This window comes from Centrocercus urophasianus, unplaced genomic scaffold, assembly GCF_019232065.1.
Source record: "Centrocercus urophasianus isolate 14NV4802_14NV808 unplaced genomic scaffold, USGS_Curo_1.0 seq_11, whole genome shotgun sequence".
Classification (NCBI taxonomy): domain Eukaryota; kingdom Metazoa; phylum Chordata; class Aves; order Galliformes; family Phasianidae; genus Centrocercus; species Centrocercus urophasianus.
The window spans coordinates 68197657-68219708 of NW_024884253.1; the positions used below are offsets into that span (position 1 = coordinate 68197657).

The 22052-nt window shown below is 40.1% G+C and overlaps 1 protein-coding gene across 2 annotated transcripts in view; it reads right to left on the reverse strand.

Annotated features, from left to right (window-relative positions):
• Positions 1–10849: 10849 nt before the first annotated feature.
• Positions 10850–22052, reverse strand: part of LOC122154991 (death associated protein) — a 39782-nt gene continuing 28579 nt past the window's right edge. For both annotated transcript variants that reach the window (XM_042808647.1, XM_042808646.1), the window contains 2 exons: positions 14729–14771; positions 10850–13120 (listed from right to left, as the gene is read on the reverse strand). In XM_042808647.1, coding sequence (XP_042664581.1) covers positions 13001–13120; positions 14729–14771 — 163 coding nt within the window. In that variant the 3' untranslated portion in view covers positions 10850–13000. The remainder of the gene's footprint in view (positions 13121–14728; positions 14772–22052) is intronic.

Here is a 22052-nt window from a genome sequence, read left to right on the forward strand (position 1 = left end):
CCCCAGTCCGTGTCCCAGATCGCTGTTGTGGGCCCAACAAGCGCCAGCAGCTGCAGAACTGCTAGGGAAGGCCAGCAGGGCAAACTGATTTGTGAGAAATGGGGATTACCCTTACATTTTTCTTCCTTTAAAATCATCACTTGCATAATTTCAAACCAACGCAGCCGTTTGGGTCATTTAAAGAGGTTCTTCATTACTTAATTAATTGCTCACCGAGAGAGCATATTCAGCAGAGATATGGCTGATGAGCAGCCAGCGGTCTTCTTGAGTCAAGCAGGACTGGATTGACAGTTCTGCACTGCCTCTCAGTACAGTAAATCATTCAATTAAACCTCTGAATTCCCAGCCACTAATGAAATGTGCTAAGCTGATGTTATTAGAGATAATGATGAGCGGAGATCGTCTCTGAGCAGTGAGAAATGTGAATTGGGCTAACGGAGGCAATGGGGGGAAGAAAACATGTTGATGTTCACATTGTGACTCTGATGTAAAACAAGATTGGCTTTTGACCCAACTTCTGACTTGTGTAGATAAGACTTAGAAGCAGCCACAAAGGCTTTCTCTGGTCCGCCAAGGAGTATATTAGTTAAAAAGAAATTGATTTGGTGTGAGCCTCTTCAGGGCCTTCTCAGTTTCTCAGAAGTGGCTTTCCTGGTCATTCAGTCACTGTTTTCAGCACTTTTCTGAGCACCAGGTAATTAGTCTGTACGTCACACACAAACATATCTACTTACTTTCTTAGAGGTGTTGGTATAGATACTAGAATGTTTTACTGTGAAATATCACAGTCATTAGGGGGTAAAACTTGGTGTTTTACCCACAAAATGACCGAGACCTCAGTGCCTCTCTTTGCTGTTATCAGAGGCTCTGATGTGATGCAACAGCAGTGTATGTCCTGCGTAGCACCATGTGCGGATAAGAAAATAAATAGATTGCAAGTAGCACGAAGAAAAGGATTTACTGAATGGACAAATCCATTGCTGCAGTAATCCCAGAGGCTCTTTTGAGGCTTTTTATTCATCGGTGGCTTTGGACAAAGAATTGAAGAAGACTTGATTTGGGGAAGAAAAAAAGATAAAGGTTCATTTTAATTGATCATTAAATCAATATTTAGATGAAGCCATGCTTTATAATGCTCCATGTTCTGAATAAGGACATCCTGAGCATGGCAAACTGAATGCCCCAAATCAGTGAACAACTTAATTCCCTGCCTGTGTAATGATATTAATTATGCATGGTATTATAATAACCCATAAAACTAACTATAGGAAACACAGCCATACATCATTAACATATATAGTAGCAGATTATTTAGCACTTATATACTCATATGCATTTACACATCTATAAAATATACACATATGAAAGGCCTCTCACCTCCCAGTGATGATGTAGAGTACTCAGATATGCTAACGATGACTGCTGTATGAAAGCCAGCAGTAAGTAATTGTTCTCTAATAGCCTGTCATTCAGGCCATAAAACAGGCTACAAAGAGAAACCAGACCAGCTGCCTTCTCACTGAACACCACCACAGAGCTCTTGCATGGAAAATGGCAGGGTGTTCTGTGAAAAATTGTACTTCATCGGGTAATTAAAGTTACTGTGCATATTAATTTTGCCTAGTCAGGTTTAAACCTGGCATTCTCTCTGCACATTTCAATTCACAATGCTCTCACCATTCTTCCATGGCTGCAGAGCCATGACTATTGAACAGGCCAAATGCTTCTGTTTTAGTCCACTCTGAGGAAGCAGAAGAGGCTGGAGAAATGAATTTGGGTGGTTCCTTTCCCCATTGCAGTAGCTTCAGCACAAATGGCATTTGTTGCTTTACAAAACCGTTCTTCCCAAACCAACCAACAAAACCATTAAGAGGCAGATGAGCAAAACCCATGCTAGGAGGCTCCACCCTGAGTGCACTTATCTCATAGGATCATGGAATCATAGAATCATTAGTGTTGGAGAAGACCATTGGCCCGTTCCCACCGTGCCCACTAATCACATCCCTGAAGCCCACCTCCACGCATTTCTTGAGCACCTCTAGGGATGTTAGTGACTCTACCAATTCCTAGGGCAGCCTGTGCTAGTGCCTCACCAATAACCAGTATACCAGTATCTCACAAGGCTCCAATCCAGCTAGGAGTGCTTGTAAATGCAGAGCGAGAGATGGGCACAGGAACTGCCACCAGCTTCTCTAGCGGGAAGTCTAGCGGGCACACGTGAGCATGCATCTGGCATTTTTACAGTCAGTGCCACAGTAACTAAAATCCGCTGAGGGCAATGTTAGCCATCAAAGGTGTTTTCTGAGTATCTGTATTCAAGGTGATAAAATATTTACATTCCAACTGCATCTGGCAGAAGGAGCTAAGGTTTCCTAGTGCTTGTTGCCATTGTGTTGCAGACAACTCGCAGGAGCTGGTGGCATTGGGATGTTCTGCATCATCGTGTGGCAATGTTAATGTGACACAAATCAATATATGATTCAGTTAAGTAATAGCCCCATTAAAAGCCCTGTTCCAGCATTTCAAAAGCATATACAAATGCAGTTGTATTGAAAATAGACTTGCTGCATTGCCAGCTTGGCTGCTTTCCCAGGAAAGGGCAGTGAAATAGTTGTCACTCAGGATTTGCCCAGTTTCCATGGTCTTATGTGGAAAGATAAGATATAATCTCTGCTTCCCCAAACGTATCATTATAAGCAAAATAAAACAACTCACTTTTGCTGAGCAACAGAACTGAACAGACTGATTGTGCCAGATTAAGGGTACTTTGTTTTCTCTTGAAAATCTGTTTTGAAAACTCAAGTTCTACCAGCATGTTCATTTTAGAAAGTACTTTGTAGAAGTGTTTGACACGTGTCATTTTTTCACTTGTGGTTTGTAAAAACTATGGGGTTTTATTCTTCATATGATGGGTTGCATTAGCTTCTATTCTCAAGTCCATGGGCACAGTGAGCAGCATTTGCCTGTGGTTTTCCAGCCACCATGAAGCAACTCTCTGCAAGAGCCTTCTTGGGCCTATGTGAGGCTTTCTATGCCACAGGGGGAGCGTCCCTTCAGTGTCAGTGGCAGCAGCAGCCCTACAGGGTGCCAGCAGCCATCCCACCTGTAGGCACTGCTTGTGTTTATGAGCTCACATTGAGCTCTTCACAGTCTTTAGTAACCATGTCCCCAGCCACCCATCCATTTATGCCTTCAGTTGAGCTGTCTTAAGGCTTCTGTGACTGACCTATCTACTGTGCTCTGAAAAAGCCAAGAGCAACGTGCTGGAGTTACACTGCACATTGGCTGTCTGCACAGCCAGGTCTCTTGGTTAGGTCTGGTCTGAATTTATATAAGCAAACAAATTTACTAATAAATAAAAAAGCAGTTGAACCGCTTAAAGTAAAGAGCTAAGCTGAGCAAAGAAGTACAACAAGCAATACAGACTAGTTTTGGCTAATATTCACTTGGTTTAATCAGAATCCTTTTGAGATTAAAGTGGTAGAAGTTATTCATTTTGAATTTGGAGTTTCTGGCCGCATTAACTACTTTAACCATTTAACTGAACTGCTGACTTTTTTAGTGGGGAGTGCTGCCCATCCATGCACAGCAGACCATCCCTTCTTTCCTGCAGGGGCTCTCGCTTGAGCCCTGCTGGATCCATTCTGTTTTCATTGCAGCTTCCATTTTTCTGGGAGGAGAGGGAGGTCATCGAATCATAGAATCACAGAATCACCAAGGTTGGAAAAGACCTACAAGGTCATCCAGTCCAACTGCCCACCTATCACCAACAGTTCTCTCTAAACCATGTTCCTTAACACAAAGTCTAAATGTACGCAAGGTCCTCAGCCCTCATCGCCATGGCTTGCAGTTGCCCCTTCCACAGGCTCCGCCACCATGTTACAGCACTGCATGACTGTTTGGGTTTGGATAACTTTAAGCACATGCAGTGCTGGGTAAAGAGCTGTATCCAAACGTTCCTCTTTTTCCATCAAGTCAGACACTGGTTTCATCTTTAATTCAGGGCTGTCTTTTGAGGATCACAGACCCATTCTCAGGAACAAAGTGAGCCTGACAACAGTTGGAGGCAGATGATGAAATATTAATCTATGCTTTTGTGACATCCAAGCTAGATTATAGTAATTCCCTGTTTGCAGGTCTTCCCAAGGCCTCCTCATACAAAACAGTGTGTGGAGAAGTCAGCTGTGGGATTTAAATGTGTCCCACAGACAAGCAGCCACCCTCAGCTACTGAGTTTGGAGCTTACTCAGAGCCATCCATCAGCTGTGCCTCAGTTTCCTCATCACATAGAAATGTATTCCTAAATCCCTGGTTATCTCATAGGGGCAGCTCCTGTTTACCAGGTAATTAGGGAAAAAGATGGATAGGAAAACCCATAGAAATTACGCTATATAATGGAAACTGTGTCAATCAAGCCATCACAGCACATAAATCTATTTGCTTCAGAAAAACGTGCAAAGTGTTCTGCAGATGGTAGAGGAAGCTCAGGCAGCAGTGGAGCCTGAGGCGATCCTACTGGTATTCCTCAGATGCCAAATGATGGTGAGGCCTGACACATTCTGAAAGGCAACCATCTGCTGCTTGTGGCTGAGAGGTGACCAAGCCTGGACAACTACTGAAAACCAAAAAAGAGTGGAAATGCATAAACAGTGTACAGACATTGAAGTTATCATCCTCTCAAACTAATGAGAAAAAAAATACGGGTACTTTCCTCAGAATTGCAGTATGCTGATTGATCTTTGTCCTGCTCTTCCCACCACTTTCTTTCCCTCATAAATGAGACACTGAAAACTTTGCTCAGAAACACAAGGCTAAAAATCTTCTGCCTCATATGCCACCATCGCACCCTACCATTCTGAATAGCTCTGGCTTCTGGGGATTCTAGTGGGCCATTGACCAGATTTATGAAGTCATGGAAGCAAAAGGCAGGTCACCGCAGTCCAAATGCCGTTAAATCCCTGTGCAGCCATTTCCCATTAGCTAGACTCTGCTGAAAGCCGCATGCCAGCCAAGAAGACACATCAGAGATGACACTTAAAAGGGATTTAAGTGAATCAGGGGAAGAATGACAGAATGCACGGAGACAAGAGGGGAAAGATGGAGGCAGCAATCCAGCTGCAGCAGCACGTGAGATGAAGCCAAATCCTAATTTAACAGTGATTATTTCCCACCAGAGTTATTAGTGTATGGACATGAACTTTGACTGTTCTTGTGCAATTGTGGATTTGCACTCACCCCAACAGCCTTCATATTTATAGGCCAAAGGCGGAGCAGAAACAAGCAGCATTGCCTTCTCTCACAGCCCGAAGGCCCCTCCTCCACTGCAGCAAGAGGTCTACCTTGCCACAGGTATCAAAACTAATCCAACTATCCAGTGATAAGGCTTGTGAAACAAGTACAAGGTGCTGTAAACATTCACCAATACATGCTTTAGGACAAGAGCTGATATTTCACTCCTAGTCTGGTTAAAATCACTTTGTAGGAGCCATGTAATATTCAAGCATCATCTTGCCTCAGCTCCTGTGAGGTTTTTTGTAAGCACAGCTGAGGCAGGCGGTGCTTGCATGGGGCTGAGCAAACTTCCTGTGCAGTGTGGGATAGTCACTAATGAGGATGAGGAAGAAGGCAGTGAGCTCGGCCCTGGGGACAGGCCAGCCATCTGTCACAAGCCAGAGGAAACACAGCATCTTCTCATTGGGTTTATTTGGACTTATTTAATTAAATGAAAATATAAATGTTGCAGTTAGAATTGGAGCCGGAGATTTTGATTATTTCTTACCTTTCCCTTCAGCTTCAATTTTAGCGATGCTTTGGCTTTCAGAGTCAACACCTCTGGGATGCATGAAGAGTCTCTCTTTTCTTTCAGAAATGGTATTTCAGGCAGCCCACAAAACTCTTCTCTCAAGGTGCTGGTGGCACTGCTCACAATTGCAAGACAAAATCACGAAGCACACCATGTTGGAAAGGAGGGGAAGCTGCACTTCTTTCCCACTGAGCTGCACCTACACTTCTGGAGCAAGGTCTTTGCACAGTCACTTAGGATGCTCACTGCTCACACCTTTCCTAGGATGACTTGCAAAGTGTTTCTGCTAGCGTTAATTATACAGGCATTTTTCCCTTGAGAAAACACCTATTGAGTTAGGCAGTGAATGCTGGGATGCTGTCAAGGCAAGGAGCTATTTAAAGGCATTTCCACATCTGTTTTCACAGGCAAATTCCATTCAATTTTTAAAACTGTGTGCATTTTACTGGTAAGCAATCAGCTTTCACGAAAGACAGCAAAAGCTTCCTCTGAAATGGGCTAGGAATTCAGGTCCCTTAAAATCCCATTCCATACCCCAATGTCATGCCCTAAGCACTGCTGCCAGTGCTGCCTATTGAGGGACACACGTGCTTTTACTTATGGTCATTCACAAACATCACCAGAAGACAGAGTCACCATTTGGATGTGGTGCTCAGGGACATGAACTTGCAGAGGGTTGTTAGAGTTAAGGTGGTACGGTTGGGTTGCGGTTGGACTTGATGATCTTGAAGGTCTTTTCCAACCTGAGCAATTCTATGATTCTGTGAGGTGCGCAACCCACAGGCTGAGGTCTGGAGCCAAGCACTTGTGTCCTCCTCTCCTGTCAGCTGCACGCACAAAGCCTGGACAGCCTCTGTGCTCAGGGCTGGTGCCGCTGGCCATCACCAACACCCCACACCTGAAGGCTCCTTTTCACCACTTCTGCCCTTGCCAGAGGCTCCCGCCCAAGATGCCAGAATGATGGCCTGGCCCTGAGAACTGCCCATGGATGGGGCAGGCCCATGTGTCACGCACTGCAGCCTGCCCGTCCCCCAGGATTGGTTCGGCTCAGAAGTGAAATCAGTCTCTCAGGAAGGATCTGCTTAGATGCTGTTCTTATGTTTGCAGCTCCGGAGGCTGGCAGAGGATTGTGCCTTTCACTCCTCTCCCCTTGAACAAAGTCACACCTGTCAGAAAGCGCTGACCACCAAAGAACAAAACAAAACAAAACATACTGTGCAGAATGGCAGCTGGGAAAGGGCTGCATTCCGCAAACAACTAAATGTGTAAATCCAGGAGAGAGGAATATTACGAGTCACAATGAACGGTCAGATCACGCTCTAAACTTGCCATAAATATTTATCTTGGAAACAATTGGCTAATGGTGAATCAGCTATTAGTATGTGAAGTAGAGTGCTTGTACTACAAAGCTTAAGTTTCCAGCATGTGCGTTTTAGGAGCTATTTGGCACAGTGAAAAGCAAGGCTGTGTGCTTAACAAATGTCCTCATAATAAGCTGAACTGAAAGGCTTGTTTAAGGTTTCAGCCTTCCGTACCCGGCAACTCCAGCTGTCACAGCTGTCACATCAGAAGTGGGCTGATGTTTATTCTGTTCTGGTTGATAAATCAGGTCCTGGAAAAGAATTCTTGCATTGGATCTTCCTTAGATTTTATGCAGAGAATAGGAATTACGTAAGGAATCAGCTTCCAATGTCGTTTTTTTTTTTTTTTTAATTAGCAATTCACATTTAAAGCAGTGAAAAGATACCTGCAAAAAGGATGTTAAAAGTGTTCATCCCAACTATGTGTTCCAAGAAATCTGATCTCACATTGCTTAATGCTCCTTGGATGAATAAAACATGAGATCTTCGTTTCTAAAACTGACTACTGTCTTTCATTGTAGGTACACACACATACTAGAATATTAACTAGATCTCCCTTCAACTGAAGTAAGTCTCAATTCCACAGCCAATATACAAATGCACCCAGTGCTGGCTTTTGCAGCAGAGAGAATTTATTTGTTTTGCATTCGTAGATTTTCTTCATCCAAAGTTCTCCCATGCAAAAAGATTCAAGGCCATGTAGATTAACACATCAATGAACTGTGCCCTCTAAAATTAAAGCAGTGCAAACTGAGTGCACTGAGCTCTGACAGATGATGACCAGTACTGGTTCTGAAAGGTGATACTCAGTTTCTTTTCTCCAATGATCTTCTAAGGGCTGTTTCATAGAACGCCTCCAAATCCACTGCTAGACCTGAAGCCATGTCAGCTGCTATGCTTTCCAAAGCATTTGTTCCTTTGTATGAAAGTGACCTCACTGTCCTTCTGAACACAGCAACAGGCATTTGCTGACACTGAGACAGTCTGTATGAAAAATGGCTCGATGTTATTTTACCCACTTTCACAACACGCTGTGTGACAGACAGACTGGAGGACAAAAATCCACCTTAATGAACTAGCTTTAGGCACAAGCTGAGAACGTAACCAAGGTAATACACCTGTCCTCACTACCGGCTGGAGAAAGCTCACAGCTCATTAACAGCTGAACAATTTTTACTATCCTTAAAACCACTGTGGATTGCAAATGCTTTTCTTCCCTGAAGCTGAGGAATGACCTATAGAATGCAGGTCACCAGAATTTTCTAAAAATATCTCCATCACAAGCTGGGCAGCAGAGATTACATTGCAAGAGTCCTTTTAAGGTCACTTGCAAGATTTATGCTTGCAACGGGCTTACTGTTTGTGTTTGAGAGTTGTCCCAACCTGGCCGGGTAGGGAGCACATTTTCAAAAAGAATTGCCAGCATCCATGCATGCCTGCCAGCTCCAAGCAGTATGTTCTCAGAAATTGGTATTCCTGTTGGCACCTGAGATCAGCAGCCTGAAAGAAAAGGGAACAGTCTTTGTAACAAAACTCAGTCTTCATTCACGGAGTGCTTTGTAAAATACAATGCGTTCCATCTCTCCCTGGAGGTTTCCTGTGTAAAAACGTGTGCTAAGATTTTATGAAAAAGACTCAAAGAAAGAGACATTCTGTGAATACTGTTTTTTCTGACGCAGGATGAGGAAAACCAACAAACACAAGTTCGTGAAGGAGACCCAAGAACACAGTAACAAACAAAATACAAACTTCCATCTTCCTAAGGCAGAACTTGCATGTGCCAGAGGTGTGACAAAGAAATTTCGAGAGAGAAAAAAAAATCATTAGGATTTCAAGTTAAACACTGGTAATAATTACATGTTATACAAACACACCCACACTTACCAAGACTGTAGCGACAATGTGTATTATTTTACCCCTTCTGTTGAGGAGGTCTAATGATGGTTTATTACTGTAGACCTGATTCATTCTCTTTTCTTCTAGCCTCCTCCAGGCAACGCAACATGGATTCCTCTTTTACAGACAATGTTGGCTGTGACCCCCTTGTGCATAAACCACATTTCAGCGTCTTTCTCTTGTAAGGGAGGAGGTTTGCGTGCACAGAACTTTAACTCAAACTGAAATGCTCTTCTTTACATAGTTGGAGCATCTATTCCTGCTGTATCATTTATGTGCCATTATGGACATCCCCTCATTTTCACAAATGCAATGAATATATCCTAATCCTAAAGGGCATTGGCCTAGACTTATATCTCATTTGAAATTTGCTATATTGAAATCTGAAGAGGACACTAGAAGTTGTTGACAATACCCATAACCTTCCTCCTCTGTGAAGATGGTGAATATTGTGAATGTGTTATTCTAACACTACATCCAAACCACCCCCTTCACCTTTGTATGAAACAGACTGATCTGAATATTTTCACTGAAAAGCCAGCAGCATGTGGTGATCATTGTACCACAACTAAAAGCACAAGACTTCTGTTTCAGGCCATCCAGTGAGAAACAGAAAAATCATACTATTGAAAGGAGTAGTAAATAAACTAATTAGTAATAACTGCATGGAGCAGAAATGCTAAGTCATAGCCTGAACCAGTGATTGAGCACCTGGTGGGAAGGCATGGCCAACTCAGAGGAGCTCAGCTGCATGCAATGTGCTTAATGACCAGAAAGGGAGGAGCCAGGGTCTAACCCTCCCCAGACCTCATTTAAGGATTGGCAGCTGAGGCAGAAGTCTCTTACCGGAGATCCCTGCTTACCAGAGGCTTTCCAAAGGTAAGCTGTTTTTCTTTTTTGTTTCTGTGTATGTTTGGATTTGTTCATGTTTGCTGTAGCCTAGGATTGTGCCACTCTGCTGTTATTGCTGTACTTTTCACCACATTATACCATTAGAGCATTACACTGCAGAAGACAGGGCTTGAAACAGCTATGGGCAGACAATGCCAGGCATTGCATTCATGCATTTTCTCAAAGTTTTGATGGAAGATAACAGTTTTTGAATAATGTAGTGCGTTGTCACATGATGCTGAGGGTAAGGATGAAACAAAGCAACACTTGTAGGGCAGTAATCTGTTGTATTTACTGAGGCATCATGTATGTTTATTACATACACTGAACATGGAATGCTAAAAGTATGAGAGAGCTTCCCAAAGCCCTGTGGTCATTTATTTCAAGTTTTCTGTGAATCGCCTGCGTTGCGCAGTGCTACCTGTTGTGCCATGAGGTGCTTGTCAATTCTGTTACAAAATTTTCTTTTCTGAAAGACAAGAGCTCAAAAACCAGCAGTAAATGTGAAAAATCTCATTTCCCTTACTGTACTGATTTAGATTCTATATTTTCACCTAGACCTAGTGGAGCTATCTGACTTCATAGCAACTCACCTTCCAACTGACAGAACCCCAAAAATTTTATCACCATGTCATAAAGTTTCCTAATAATTTTCACTACCTATAAAGTGTGGCATTCTGTAATAAAATCCCACTGAAGCTCCCCTGCTGGTTTGTTTTCTACTTACAGGAAAAATTAACCCAATATACAATCTTAGGCTTTATTGCTGTGTTACTGCCACATTGACAATCTCAGGACAATTCTTTTGCAGTTGTTTCATGCAACATCTGAACATAGGCTGTGCTTGTATGTGACTGTGATTATACTTAAAAGTATTAATATCATCAGACAATCCAGATGACTGATTATGATTCTTTATTTTCAGCAAGATAATGCATTGGTAAGGACAGCTATGCATGAACATGGATATCTTCCAACCATACATAATATGCTTTCATACAGAGACATTTTCTAGTCATATAGCGAATCCCGCAGTCTAAAAGTGACTAAAGATATCTTGAGAATCTTATTTCATTGTACAAACTTATATACCCATCTAAGCAATCAAAGACAAATTTCTGATACTGTCTATAAATGCTGTATATATTGCATTAACAGCCAAGAGTTCTTTCTAACTCAAAAGCTGGAAATGTGGTGTTGCTTGCGTAAGGTAGAAACACACAGAATAGAGCTGTCCAAGCCCACCAAATGGTGTGCAACTATTCTGAAGTATTTTTAGTTTTCCTCTACAGTCAATGAATGGAGTCAAGAGCAATTCAGGTTGTCTTGACTACAGTTAGTCTACATGCTACTTCAGATGTAGACCTAAAAACAGGAGAGCTGCATGCCACCATTCTTAAACCAGCAGCTACCAGCATCAAGTGACCATGACCACCAGCTGATGGGCTGACGCAGCACACTGACAACTACTGGCTGCACTGTCCATGAGACTGTAGTCTCTCTGTTCTGAATCTGCTGGTGATTTAGCTCATAAATATGTTCCATGAGGTTCAACAGTTCTACCTTCAAGGATAAATCACTCATGCGTGAATCACGTGTACACTCATGAGCAGCTAAGAACAAGGCCTCAGAAGTACCGACATCAGGAACAAAAAAGAGTATTTCATAAAAAATGCATATTCTAATGCAGACTAATTCTTATAAACAACACTCGCTCCTTAAGGCAAGTACAGTTATCTAATTAAACTGTAAATAAGGACTTCATACACAAATCATAGGTCCCCTTCCTTGGTGCACAATAAATACATCCATGCCTGTCTTTTGTAATACACCCTTTGCATTTCAAGCCTAATACAGATGGCCATACCAGGTCCCTTTCACACACGTGACACAAGTTATTCCACTTGTGACATGGGCTGTTTTTTCAGTGTTTTGCTCCTGCACTCACTTTTTTGAGACTGCTAGAAGTCTTATAAACTCAACAGGGCATTAAAACCTGTACTAGTCAGTTAAAAACAGAAGTACATTTTTAAAATATAGGTGGAATGTTTAAAAATGACTTTCCTGGGTTTTATAGAGATGAAGAAGGAATTGGCTAGAGCTTGTGCTTTTTTTTTTTTTAATTTCAAACTGTGTAATTGACATATTTAACTATGTGGCCTAACCTAATCCGATTGCTCTGTCTGAAAAGTAACTTTTACTCCCTTCATTAATAATGATTTTTAAAAAAGATGCATAACAGAGCTTAGCTCATGAAGTTAAACACAGTAATAGTGTAATTTAAAAAAGAAAACAGATTTTCCTTCAGTTTAAGTTCAGTTCTTGAAGGTCCTGAATTCCTTCAATTTGTTGCTGGATTTGAGAAATCATCACCTCAAGGAAAAACAAAAACAAAAACAAAAACAGAAACAAAAAAAAAAAACAAAAAACCCAGGCCTGTGAGGTCACAGCAGCAGCATGCTTGTAACTCTTGACTACTTCTTTGCACCCACACAGAGCTTGCACAAAAGAACTGCATCAAGACTAGGAGTGCAAAGGGGTGTAAAAAAGATTCAGCTGGATTTCTGTCCACTTGTGATCTAACATCTCAGGGTACTGAAGACTGCAAGACTGTATTCAAGACAATCACTAATTTGTCTCAACACAACAAACTCCCATATAACAAAAGTACCAGTACAAAGGGGATGTTCTCTACTGGTTTAGCATAAAAACTACATTAACTATTGGCTATTGCAATGCCACAACTAAAAGCACAAGTTTTAAGCTCACTAATCATAATTTTCATCTTGTCAACCAGACTGTCTTATCAAAAAACCACCCCTGATCAGCAAATACTTAATAGAAAAGGGAAAACTTTCCATTTGGTGCATCAACTCAGTAACGTTTTTGTTCTTTCTAACCCTTGGGAATTAAAGTAAAAAAAAACAGAACAGGGTAAGATTTTAGAAGTCAGCATTATTGATCTGATTGTGTGAACCATGAAGGGTCAAGAACTTCTCTCAAAAACATATTCACTGATGGCAGTGTGGCTGAGATTTTTGAGGTGAGCTCACTTGCGAGGTTGGTGGATGTGCTGTTTGACATGTTGAGGGTGAGGAAGCTTTTCCACTGAAGGATGTGGTTTCTGATGAGCCACCTGAGCAGCTGCTGGAGGGAAGTCCTTATCGCCCTGTTTGAAAAACACATTGGGAAAAGTTTAAGAAGCATTAAGTACGTTCTAGTTCAAGTGGATATAAGGTTTTTTAAAGTGTGAAGAGAATATGAAAAAACAGTGCTGCATATTCCTCTGAAGTCCTGCCAAACGTGTATTATCTTGCCCTTCTTGCGGCCAACTTCAGTACTTCATTTGCACAATTCTAACTTCTTCCAGTTACACACAGCACCTAAGAATGCAGTATCTTAGAGTGACTCAAGGGGAAAAAAAAAATGAACTTTATATCTTCAGCACTGAATAGCCCCTTGTGTCAAGTCACTGCCAATGGCTCTGTATAGTCAGATTTACTTGATTTATTTGTTTTCACAAAGCCATAAAACAAAGGAACTATTTTACAAATAATTTGAGGCAGCCTGAAAATCTACCTGCACAGAAAAACCAACTGCAATAACACTAGTTCTGCAGGAAGAAAGGCACTATCTACTCTGACTCAAATCTTCAAGCTGCCTACCTTTTAACTTCCTCTTGTAACAAGGTCTGCTAATCTGTTGATACTGTTCTAGAGTATCAGTTCACATGTAATACCTATAACTGACTTAGAAAATCTTTTCTAGGGTTAGTACTGTTTGATTTTTTCAAGTAGCAGTGGGAAACAACTACTACCAGTCCTTGATGACAGCACCACAACATCCCTACTTAGAAGTTGGGACAGACACAAGGCAGAACAGCCTGTATTCTACTTGTTCAGAGTGTGGCAATGTTACAGAGATTTTGTACAAAGCAGATGCCTCAGACGGCTTGTTTCTCACCTGATCCCACCTCAACCTACTTCAACTTCCTCCATTCCATTCTGACAGCATTTTTTTTTTTTTTTTTTTTAAATCTTGATCACCAGGTTAGCACTTAACACGTTTTTCAGTTTGTAGACTACTTCAAGCTGTTTCTAATTTTCAAACATCTCTTCTTGTCAGACTTGACACTTTCTACCTTCTTGCTCTTTGATGCTGATGTTTGTCTCTTACATATTTCTCTGGCACCTTGCACCCTGTTGTTGCAGATAGATTATGTAAAAACAACTCCTTCTACAACTTATGAGTAGACAGGTGAACCATATTATGCACCCCAGTGATAACCATCATGACTAAAGGCCCGACACGATGCACAAGGAAGGAATTACTGATCAGAAAATTAACAGTTAATATTAGTGATTTAGCTTACGGATTTCCAAGTCTTGCTTGTTGTTGCAATTCTATGTACCCATCACTGCCAGAAGTGCTGTTACAGATCACTCTATAGAGCAGATTTAAATGCAACTGCTTTCAAAGAAAAATCAATGCTGTAATATCTAGCTTAGATATGAAAAGAAGATCAAATAAGCTTTAAGTGCTAAAATTCAAAGAAAAATGGCAGAAGCCTTTTCAATAAATAATTTCAATTTCATACACACAAAAAAGCTGAAAAGAATGCTCAAAGGGACATAAACAAACACACAAAACATAAAGACTTTTTCTCATAAAAGAGAGAGGGGAATGGAAAAAGATTAATTTTGCTCTGATCAGTGATTATTCCGAAAAGCCAACAATCAAATTTCTATGGTTAAAAGAAATTTAATGGTAATCTTACCCTTGCTATGACACCAGAGATGAACACGGTTGGTTTAGGTGGGCTGAAAAAAAATAAGAGGGATGAATTGTACAAAATTCTCAGAAGGTAATAATGAGAAGCACATCACATGTATAATAAAAAAAAATATGTAAAAGGCATTCTTGGAATTAATGTTTAAAAAAAAAAAAAAAAAAAAAAGATAAATGTGCTTTTCAAATGACTTTTGTTTTACTACCGCTTTCTGCAGCCAAGAACAGTGATACAGACCTGCACGTTTGGGCTGCTATTACTATGTGTTAATTGGCAGAAGTAAAAGGCTAGTCCAAATGCTCTGTGTTACTTTCTTAATCTTAAGAGTCTTGGTTTGTTTGCATTGGCCTATTAATCCTCAAATTCTATATATAGGCTGCCAGCAGTATACTTTAGACTCAGTATGTCTGTATTGTAAGAAACAATGAAAACTGTAGCTGGAGTAAACCTACTGCTGTCATGGAAAATGAAATAGGACTCCAAGTCTTATAAAAAAACAAAACCCAGTACTTTAAATCACAGACTTTCATGCAGATATTTATCTACTCTCTTACATAGAAGAAGAACAATGTAATAAAGCAAATGTGGAAAAAAAAAAAAAAAAAGTCTGCCCCACTTTTTCATTTGCAGACCTCCATTTGCATCAACAGAACCATATTCAACAGTAGAATTTGATTCTGAAGCTTGGGCAATGCATGGGATTAGATTCTCTGGCCTATAGGTCTCCTGATTAAGTCATGGCACTGCCAGAGCTTCTGAACAGCCTGGTTACTTAATAATCATTGCTCCTCTTCAAATTTTTAGAAAGTTAGCAAGACGTGATTAGAAGGAGAGAAAACAGGAAGGAATTTCTGCTTTAAAATACTTCCATTTAAGTAGTATTTCCTGTGATGAGAAAAAGTATTTTGATAGCTGTATTAGCACTTGTTTGATCTCATTTTCTGCCAGTATAAACTAATAACCAGCAAAGATCAATAGCAAAATGCTTTCATTTTATCATGATTTTGCTGAGCCAATTAGTACATTACAGTCTGGATGTAAAGTAAGTAATAAACTGAAAGAAACAACTCTGAGAAAATACAGATGTACTGCAGTGGCTGCTGGTTCCATTCATAAACTAACACAATGATATTATATAGGAAATGAACAAGAAATGGAGAAAAAACAAGTAGCAAGTTGTTCTTCAATTACATGTGGAATCTGGCTTTAATCACACTCAGAGGAATGGTTATTAGTTTGGCATCGCATTATTAACAATATGGGATAGTGAGAAATTCAAATCAGATGGATTTTTTCCTATCTTCTTACAATAATAGTGCAGTGCTCACTATGGCTGTGTGCTGCGTGAAATTCAAATCAACATTTCCTAAAAAAAAAAAGAAGCCTGTGTATGCTGAATGTGTTATGGCTTGTCTGTCTACCACCACACTGTATTATCTGCTCTAAGTTCCGTACAAATTAAATGTTCCATGCTTTTGGCCAAAAATAAAACCCAGAAGTGTAACAGCTGTAGCAAAATGGGTTTTTCAAGGAACTTTTCCCACTGCAAATATTAAGTCTTCTCAGGAACTTTGGTCTCCTACTTAGAAATGCCAAGCTGTTATTAATCAAAGGACCTGAGCTTGCAAGTGGTAAGTTCCCTGGGTATGCAGTAAGTTCGATACAGTTAGAATACCTGGTGTGTTTCAGCACATATTTTTCACTTACTTGTATATTCTTTTGTCTAAGGCACAAGGCTGAAGGCCGTGTAGGGATCATTTTCATAGTAAGTACAAATAAAAGCCTGTCAGAGTTCTGTGTTTCAGGTACTACAGCAGATGTAGTTTGCATATCTCTATAAAGACGACAAAAATCAGTAATGCCATTTTCCTGGTAAAAACTATTTTCCTCAGAGATGAAGAATTTAACTAGAACTCTATCATATTTACCCCTAACATATTTAAACTTGTTTGTATACAATTGATTCCAGGACTGTCTTTAATTGCATTCTCTTATAAGATAGTAATCAGATCCACCAAAATGCCTCACACTAAACTTGTTAACACACAATGTTTCAGGACAGCACAGGGCAAAATGCTGACAAAAAGGGTATAATCAACCTTCTTGGAAACCAGAGTATCTACATCCAGATTTGCCTGGAGCAAATTTGACTTTCATTTCCTAATGAGGTTCAACAAAGTACAGTGCAAGGTTTTGCACTTGGGTCAAGGCAATCCCAGATATGTATACAAACTGGGGGAAGAACTCCTGAAAAGGAGTTAGGTGATTCTGGTTGATGAAGAACTTAACATGAGCCAGCAGTGTGCTCTTCAAGTTTGGATAGCCAGTGGCGCCCTGAGTTCCATCGGAAGAGGGGTGGTCAGCAGGGACAGGGAAGTGCTTATCCCCCTCTCCTCTGCCCTCATGAGGTCCTAGCTGGAGTATACCCAGCTCTGGGGTCTCCAACACAGGAAAGATGTGGAGTTGTTGAAGAAGGTCTTGAGGAGGGCCATGAAGATGATCCAAGGGCTGGAGCACCTCCCCTGTGAAGACAGGCTGAAGGAACTGGAGTTGTTCAGCCTGAAAAAGAGAGGGCTGAGGGGAGACTCACCCCAAATATTTAAAGGAAGTTTATAAACAGAAGGCAATCAGCTTTTGACGTGGTAGATAGTGACAGGACAATGGGGAATGATTTTAAACTAAAGATAGGGAGAACTAGATTAGATTAGATATTGGGGAAGTTTTTTTTACTGAGTGCTGAAATGCTGGAACAGGTTGCTAGAGAGACTGTGGATGCCCCATCCCTGGAAGTGTTTAAGGGTAGGTTAGATGAGACCCTGGACAATCTGATCAAGTACTTGACCTAGTGGCTGGCAACCCTGGCTGTAGCAAGATGGGTGAAATTTGATGATCCCTGAAGTCCCTTTTAACCCAAGCCTTTCTACAATTTCCACCCTTGTTTGTCCTCTTCTTGGCTTTCTGATCAGATTCTTGCTGGGTCTGCAGCTTTCAGACTGAAGAACATTAGACTTCCACTTCAAGCATTTCTGTTTTTCTTTTCTGGTTGACCCGAGTAACCATGCTCAATGAATACTGTAATGAGGCATCCTCTCTGAGAGGATCACAAAGGCAAACAGGTGAACACTTCACTCCTCTGGAATAAACATCATCTGACCATTACATTCATTTTCATATGTTAATTATCCCTTAGCAGCTAAAAAGACACCAGGCAGGCCAGAAACATCAGTGATTGAGCATATCTCTATTTATGTTCTACGTTAAGGCCACTGGCATTTTCTTATTTCAATTAGATTACAGTGTCTCAGAAAAATCTTCAAAATTTTAATTTTATTGATTATCTTGGATGATTCACAGAACCAGAATCAGACCACAGCATATCTCATCACACATCTATACTAATGAGGAATCCAACTGATCAAAGAACGGCCTGGATAATCAGTCACTGATTTGAGCTTCAATTTCATTTTTAATGAGGGAAATCTTTTTACAGATGAACTTCTTTGCAATAAATTCAATCTCTACTGCCAGAGTCTCAAATCATTGGCTTTGTCAGACACAGATTAGCTGCCAGGACCATAATTTCATAATCACACTCCAGGACATCTATTGCAGTTAGTGGAATTTCAACATCACTCACTATCACTCCAAACAGCCTACCAAAAATAGATATGAAAATAGAGAATGTGCACAGGCTATTATTGTCACATTTGTAAAATATTATTAAGTACTTCAAATTCTGTTGGCGTTATAAATAAAGCACAACCTACATTTTTATTATTTCATAAGCTGCAGTGGTTGCTTTGAGGATCTGCTTAATCTGATGAAAAGCGGTTTGACAGATGTTGTTTTGAAGATAAAGGAATGCTCTATGTAGGCATCAGTACACAAGAAAGCAAGAAAACATCACTTTGGGACAGAAAACGTGTCTGTTTATAAACATATAGGTTTTGAACACATTTAACGCACACATTCATTTACAGTTTAATAATAGCCACAGCTGATATTGGACAAGGAATACAACAGTAGACTTGCCAACACAGCTTATTACGTGTCAATACTTTCAGAGTCAACACTTAGTTGTTTTATTGTAACACAGAGAGGAAAGGAACACATCTGTCAAGATTTCAGTGTTCAAAGAACTTATCCAGATTTTATATGTGATGCTGTTAAGAACTGTACCTGTTTAACATCAGAATATCAACTAGAGTCATTTGTCTTGACTGTGTTCAAATAATAAATTTTTATTATTTCATTTTAAGCTTAAGTAAGACCTTTATTTGACATTGCAAGTAAATCACAAAAAGAAGATGGAATACCTGAAAAGATTGTTGACTAGATGAAATGAGGCATTAATAATACTAGAATCTTACGTCTTCACCTTAGAGGGATTGGCTAAGCCCAAGTCTGACAGAAATATTGTAAAAACAAACACAATGACATTAGAATTATAGCAAAATCTCCTACAGCCTACAGAAAATACACATAGATTACATTTAAAGCCTGTAACAGTAGACACCTTTAAAACATCACAGAATGAAAGACAGAACCTCCTGAAAACAAAGCAGTGTTAAGATCAAGAATTTAGGAAGATTCAACATCAGAATTAGGTATTTCTGTGACTTAAACACATTCACATCAGGATAGAAACATGTAGAAGTTAGACAAATGCTGATGCTCTATGTTTGAAGTTAACCTCACAGTGACAAGGTCAGCAAAGAAAACCTCTTCTGTGCAGAGGTTAAACTTCTGTAATTCATTTTCCTTCCTGCTCTCAATGAAATAGCACAAGAAATTATTTTCCTGATACGTCTGATTCATCCGCAATTTATCTGAGAACTATAAATCAGAGTACGAGCACAGCAACAAGATTCCCAATGTGGAAACACTTGAACAGGCCAGCCTGCCTTAAAAAGGATAGAGCCATACAGATACTAGTCTTTTGCTAGGCTAGGATGACTTTCCTGGGTTTAAAAAAAAGATTCCAAGTAAAACTTATCATACACTCTAATTAGCAAGTCGTTTAGGCAAGCAAAGTGAAAAACATGAAATAGGATGATCCACCCCAATTGTTCCCTCGTAAGAGACAAATTTTGCTTTTTTACATCTTGTCCCACCAAAGCGGTCGCTCTATGAACAGAAATTTCTCCAAATTCTAATCATTTTCAATCAATAAAATGTTTGTCTTTAATCCTACCCTTTTTTTTTTTCCTGGAGTTAAAAACATTTTGGTGAGCTGCTCAAACCATCCGGCTTAATCTTGAAGGTTACTTACGGATTCATATATTCTGAATACACAACATTAAAAGGTAACTGTTCTTAGTTTCAGTTCAATTCCTTTTAAAAAATGTTCAGATACTTCTTCATAGCGGAGCTTATCTGAATTTACATGGTTGCCTTTAATTTTGGCATTGTCGGTGAAAATGAAGTCTGAGATGATTAAAAAGACACTGAGATGATTAAAAACACATTTCTCAGCAACAGAGAAAGACTAACAAGCACACTGCTCATCAGCTTGCCTGAGATACTTTCCAATTGGTTATTATGCATTTAGGTTATTAATTTTCTGGACAGAAAAGTAATAATTAGCCTGACTGATTACCAGAGGGAAATATGCTAGTTGATTGCACTGGGACATGCAGTATCTGATATTCTATGATAATTTATCCTGCTGAGGTCATTTATTTATCTGCCATAACTTTCAAACCTTTAGGATCACCCACAGGATGGCACTGTTGAACCTCTGCTTAATGTGTATGTACAGTAAGGACAGAACCTCAAAAAAAAAAAAAAAAAAAATCCATGTGCTGTGGCAAATACTAGAACAAGAAGCAACACTTCTTCCTCTTGATGAAATGAAGAATATACATACAGACACTACCTTCAAAAAATAACTTCCTCCTCTCCATGTAGTAGTCTGTGTTCCAATATATTCTGTGAGATAGCTTTCACTCTGCTAAATGGTTGCTCTTCCCACACAGGCAAATGAAAGCAAGTTTTAAGGTAGCTCTTAATACCCTATGAGGGCATTTTAATGACTACTTGTTTCGCCATTCATATACAAGCAAATTGGGTGTCCTGATCTTTTAATGAGATAGCAAATCACTATTCATTACATTTAATAGAGACTGATTGACTTTCATTGTTCTTACATCCACTGTCAACTCGCTGCAGCGCATGGCCTGATTAATCTCACCAGCATCTCATTCATCTTTGTTTTTAGTGCATGCATTAGTGACAGAAGAAAATTATTTAAGAAAGCTATCTCCCTTCTCTAATCTGCATTGTTATACAGGCTGTACAGAGAGTACATTTCTCTTTCTTGCCTTCTTCTGACTACAGAATGAAGATCTAAGCGTTTCAGTTTTCCTACAGACTCAAGGATTTAAAATAAGACGACAATTCCCCAGCTGTTGGTTCATTTATTAGGGTTCAAACCTGTCATCCCAATAACTACCTCGTGAATGTACCTAGTGATGTACTGTGAACATCAGTGACAAACTTCACACAGGCAGTAACTGCAGCATTAGCCCACTTAGTACCTATAGCCCTTTTGCTGGAAAAATGAAAGCTGTGGAAACTGACATAAAGCAAGTTTCAATAGTGGCATAACTGTAAGCAAACTCTAAAACAAAGAACTACGTAGAGTTGACTGTGAGCATTTGCAAAATGGCCAAAGATGGTAGTACAGAGGAGAGGATCAAGTCTTCTGCAATAGCCAAATGCTGAAGTGTGCTTCACTGTATGTTCCCATGACAGTAACATGCTTCCACACTAAGAATATGATGAGCATGGGCCTGCACTGCATTGCCTCAGATTCTGGGACACATTATCAACCTGTGGCACTGCTGTAGCTTCTCCTCCTCCTCCCAATGCATGAAAGATGGAGTGGAATTAGAAATAGAAACACTGTGACACTGTATTAGGAATACATGATGTCAGTGCAATGAAGGAGATATAGAGATTAGAAGCTAATAAGAAGACTAAAATCTCTCTGGTGAATCTCTGTTTGTCTCAGACACACAGTGGTGCCTTAGAATGTTTCAGCTATTGCCACTGAAATCTATACCTGACTCTTGCCTTCCTATATCTCAGGCCATTAACCAGCTCAGAAGACATTCATGTTTCACTTTCCTGTCGGTTTCAACAACTGCAATGCCATTTCTTATTAATCCAAACTACACAACAGATACATGCACATGTCTCCATTTGTATAAACACATCCTCTTCCACATCCATGGCACTATTACAAGAAGCTGTCTTAACACCGCTTTACACCTCACATTCTGCAGTTGTACCCCACTGTTGCGTGAAG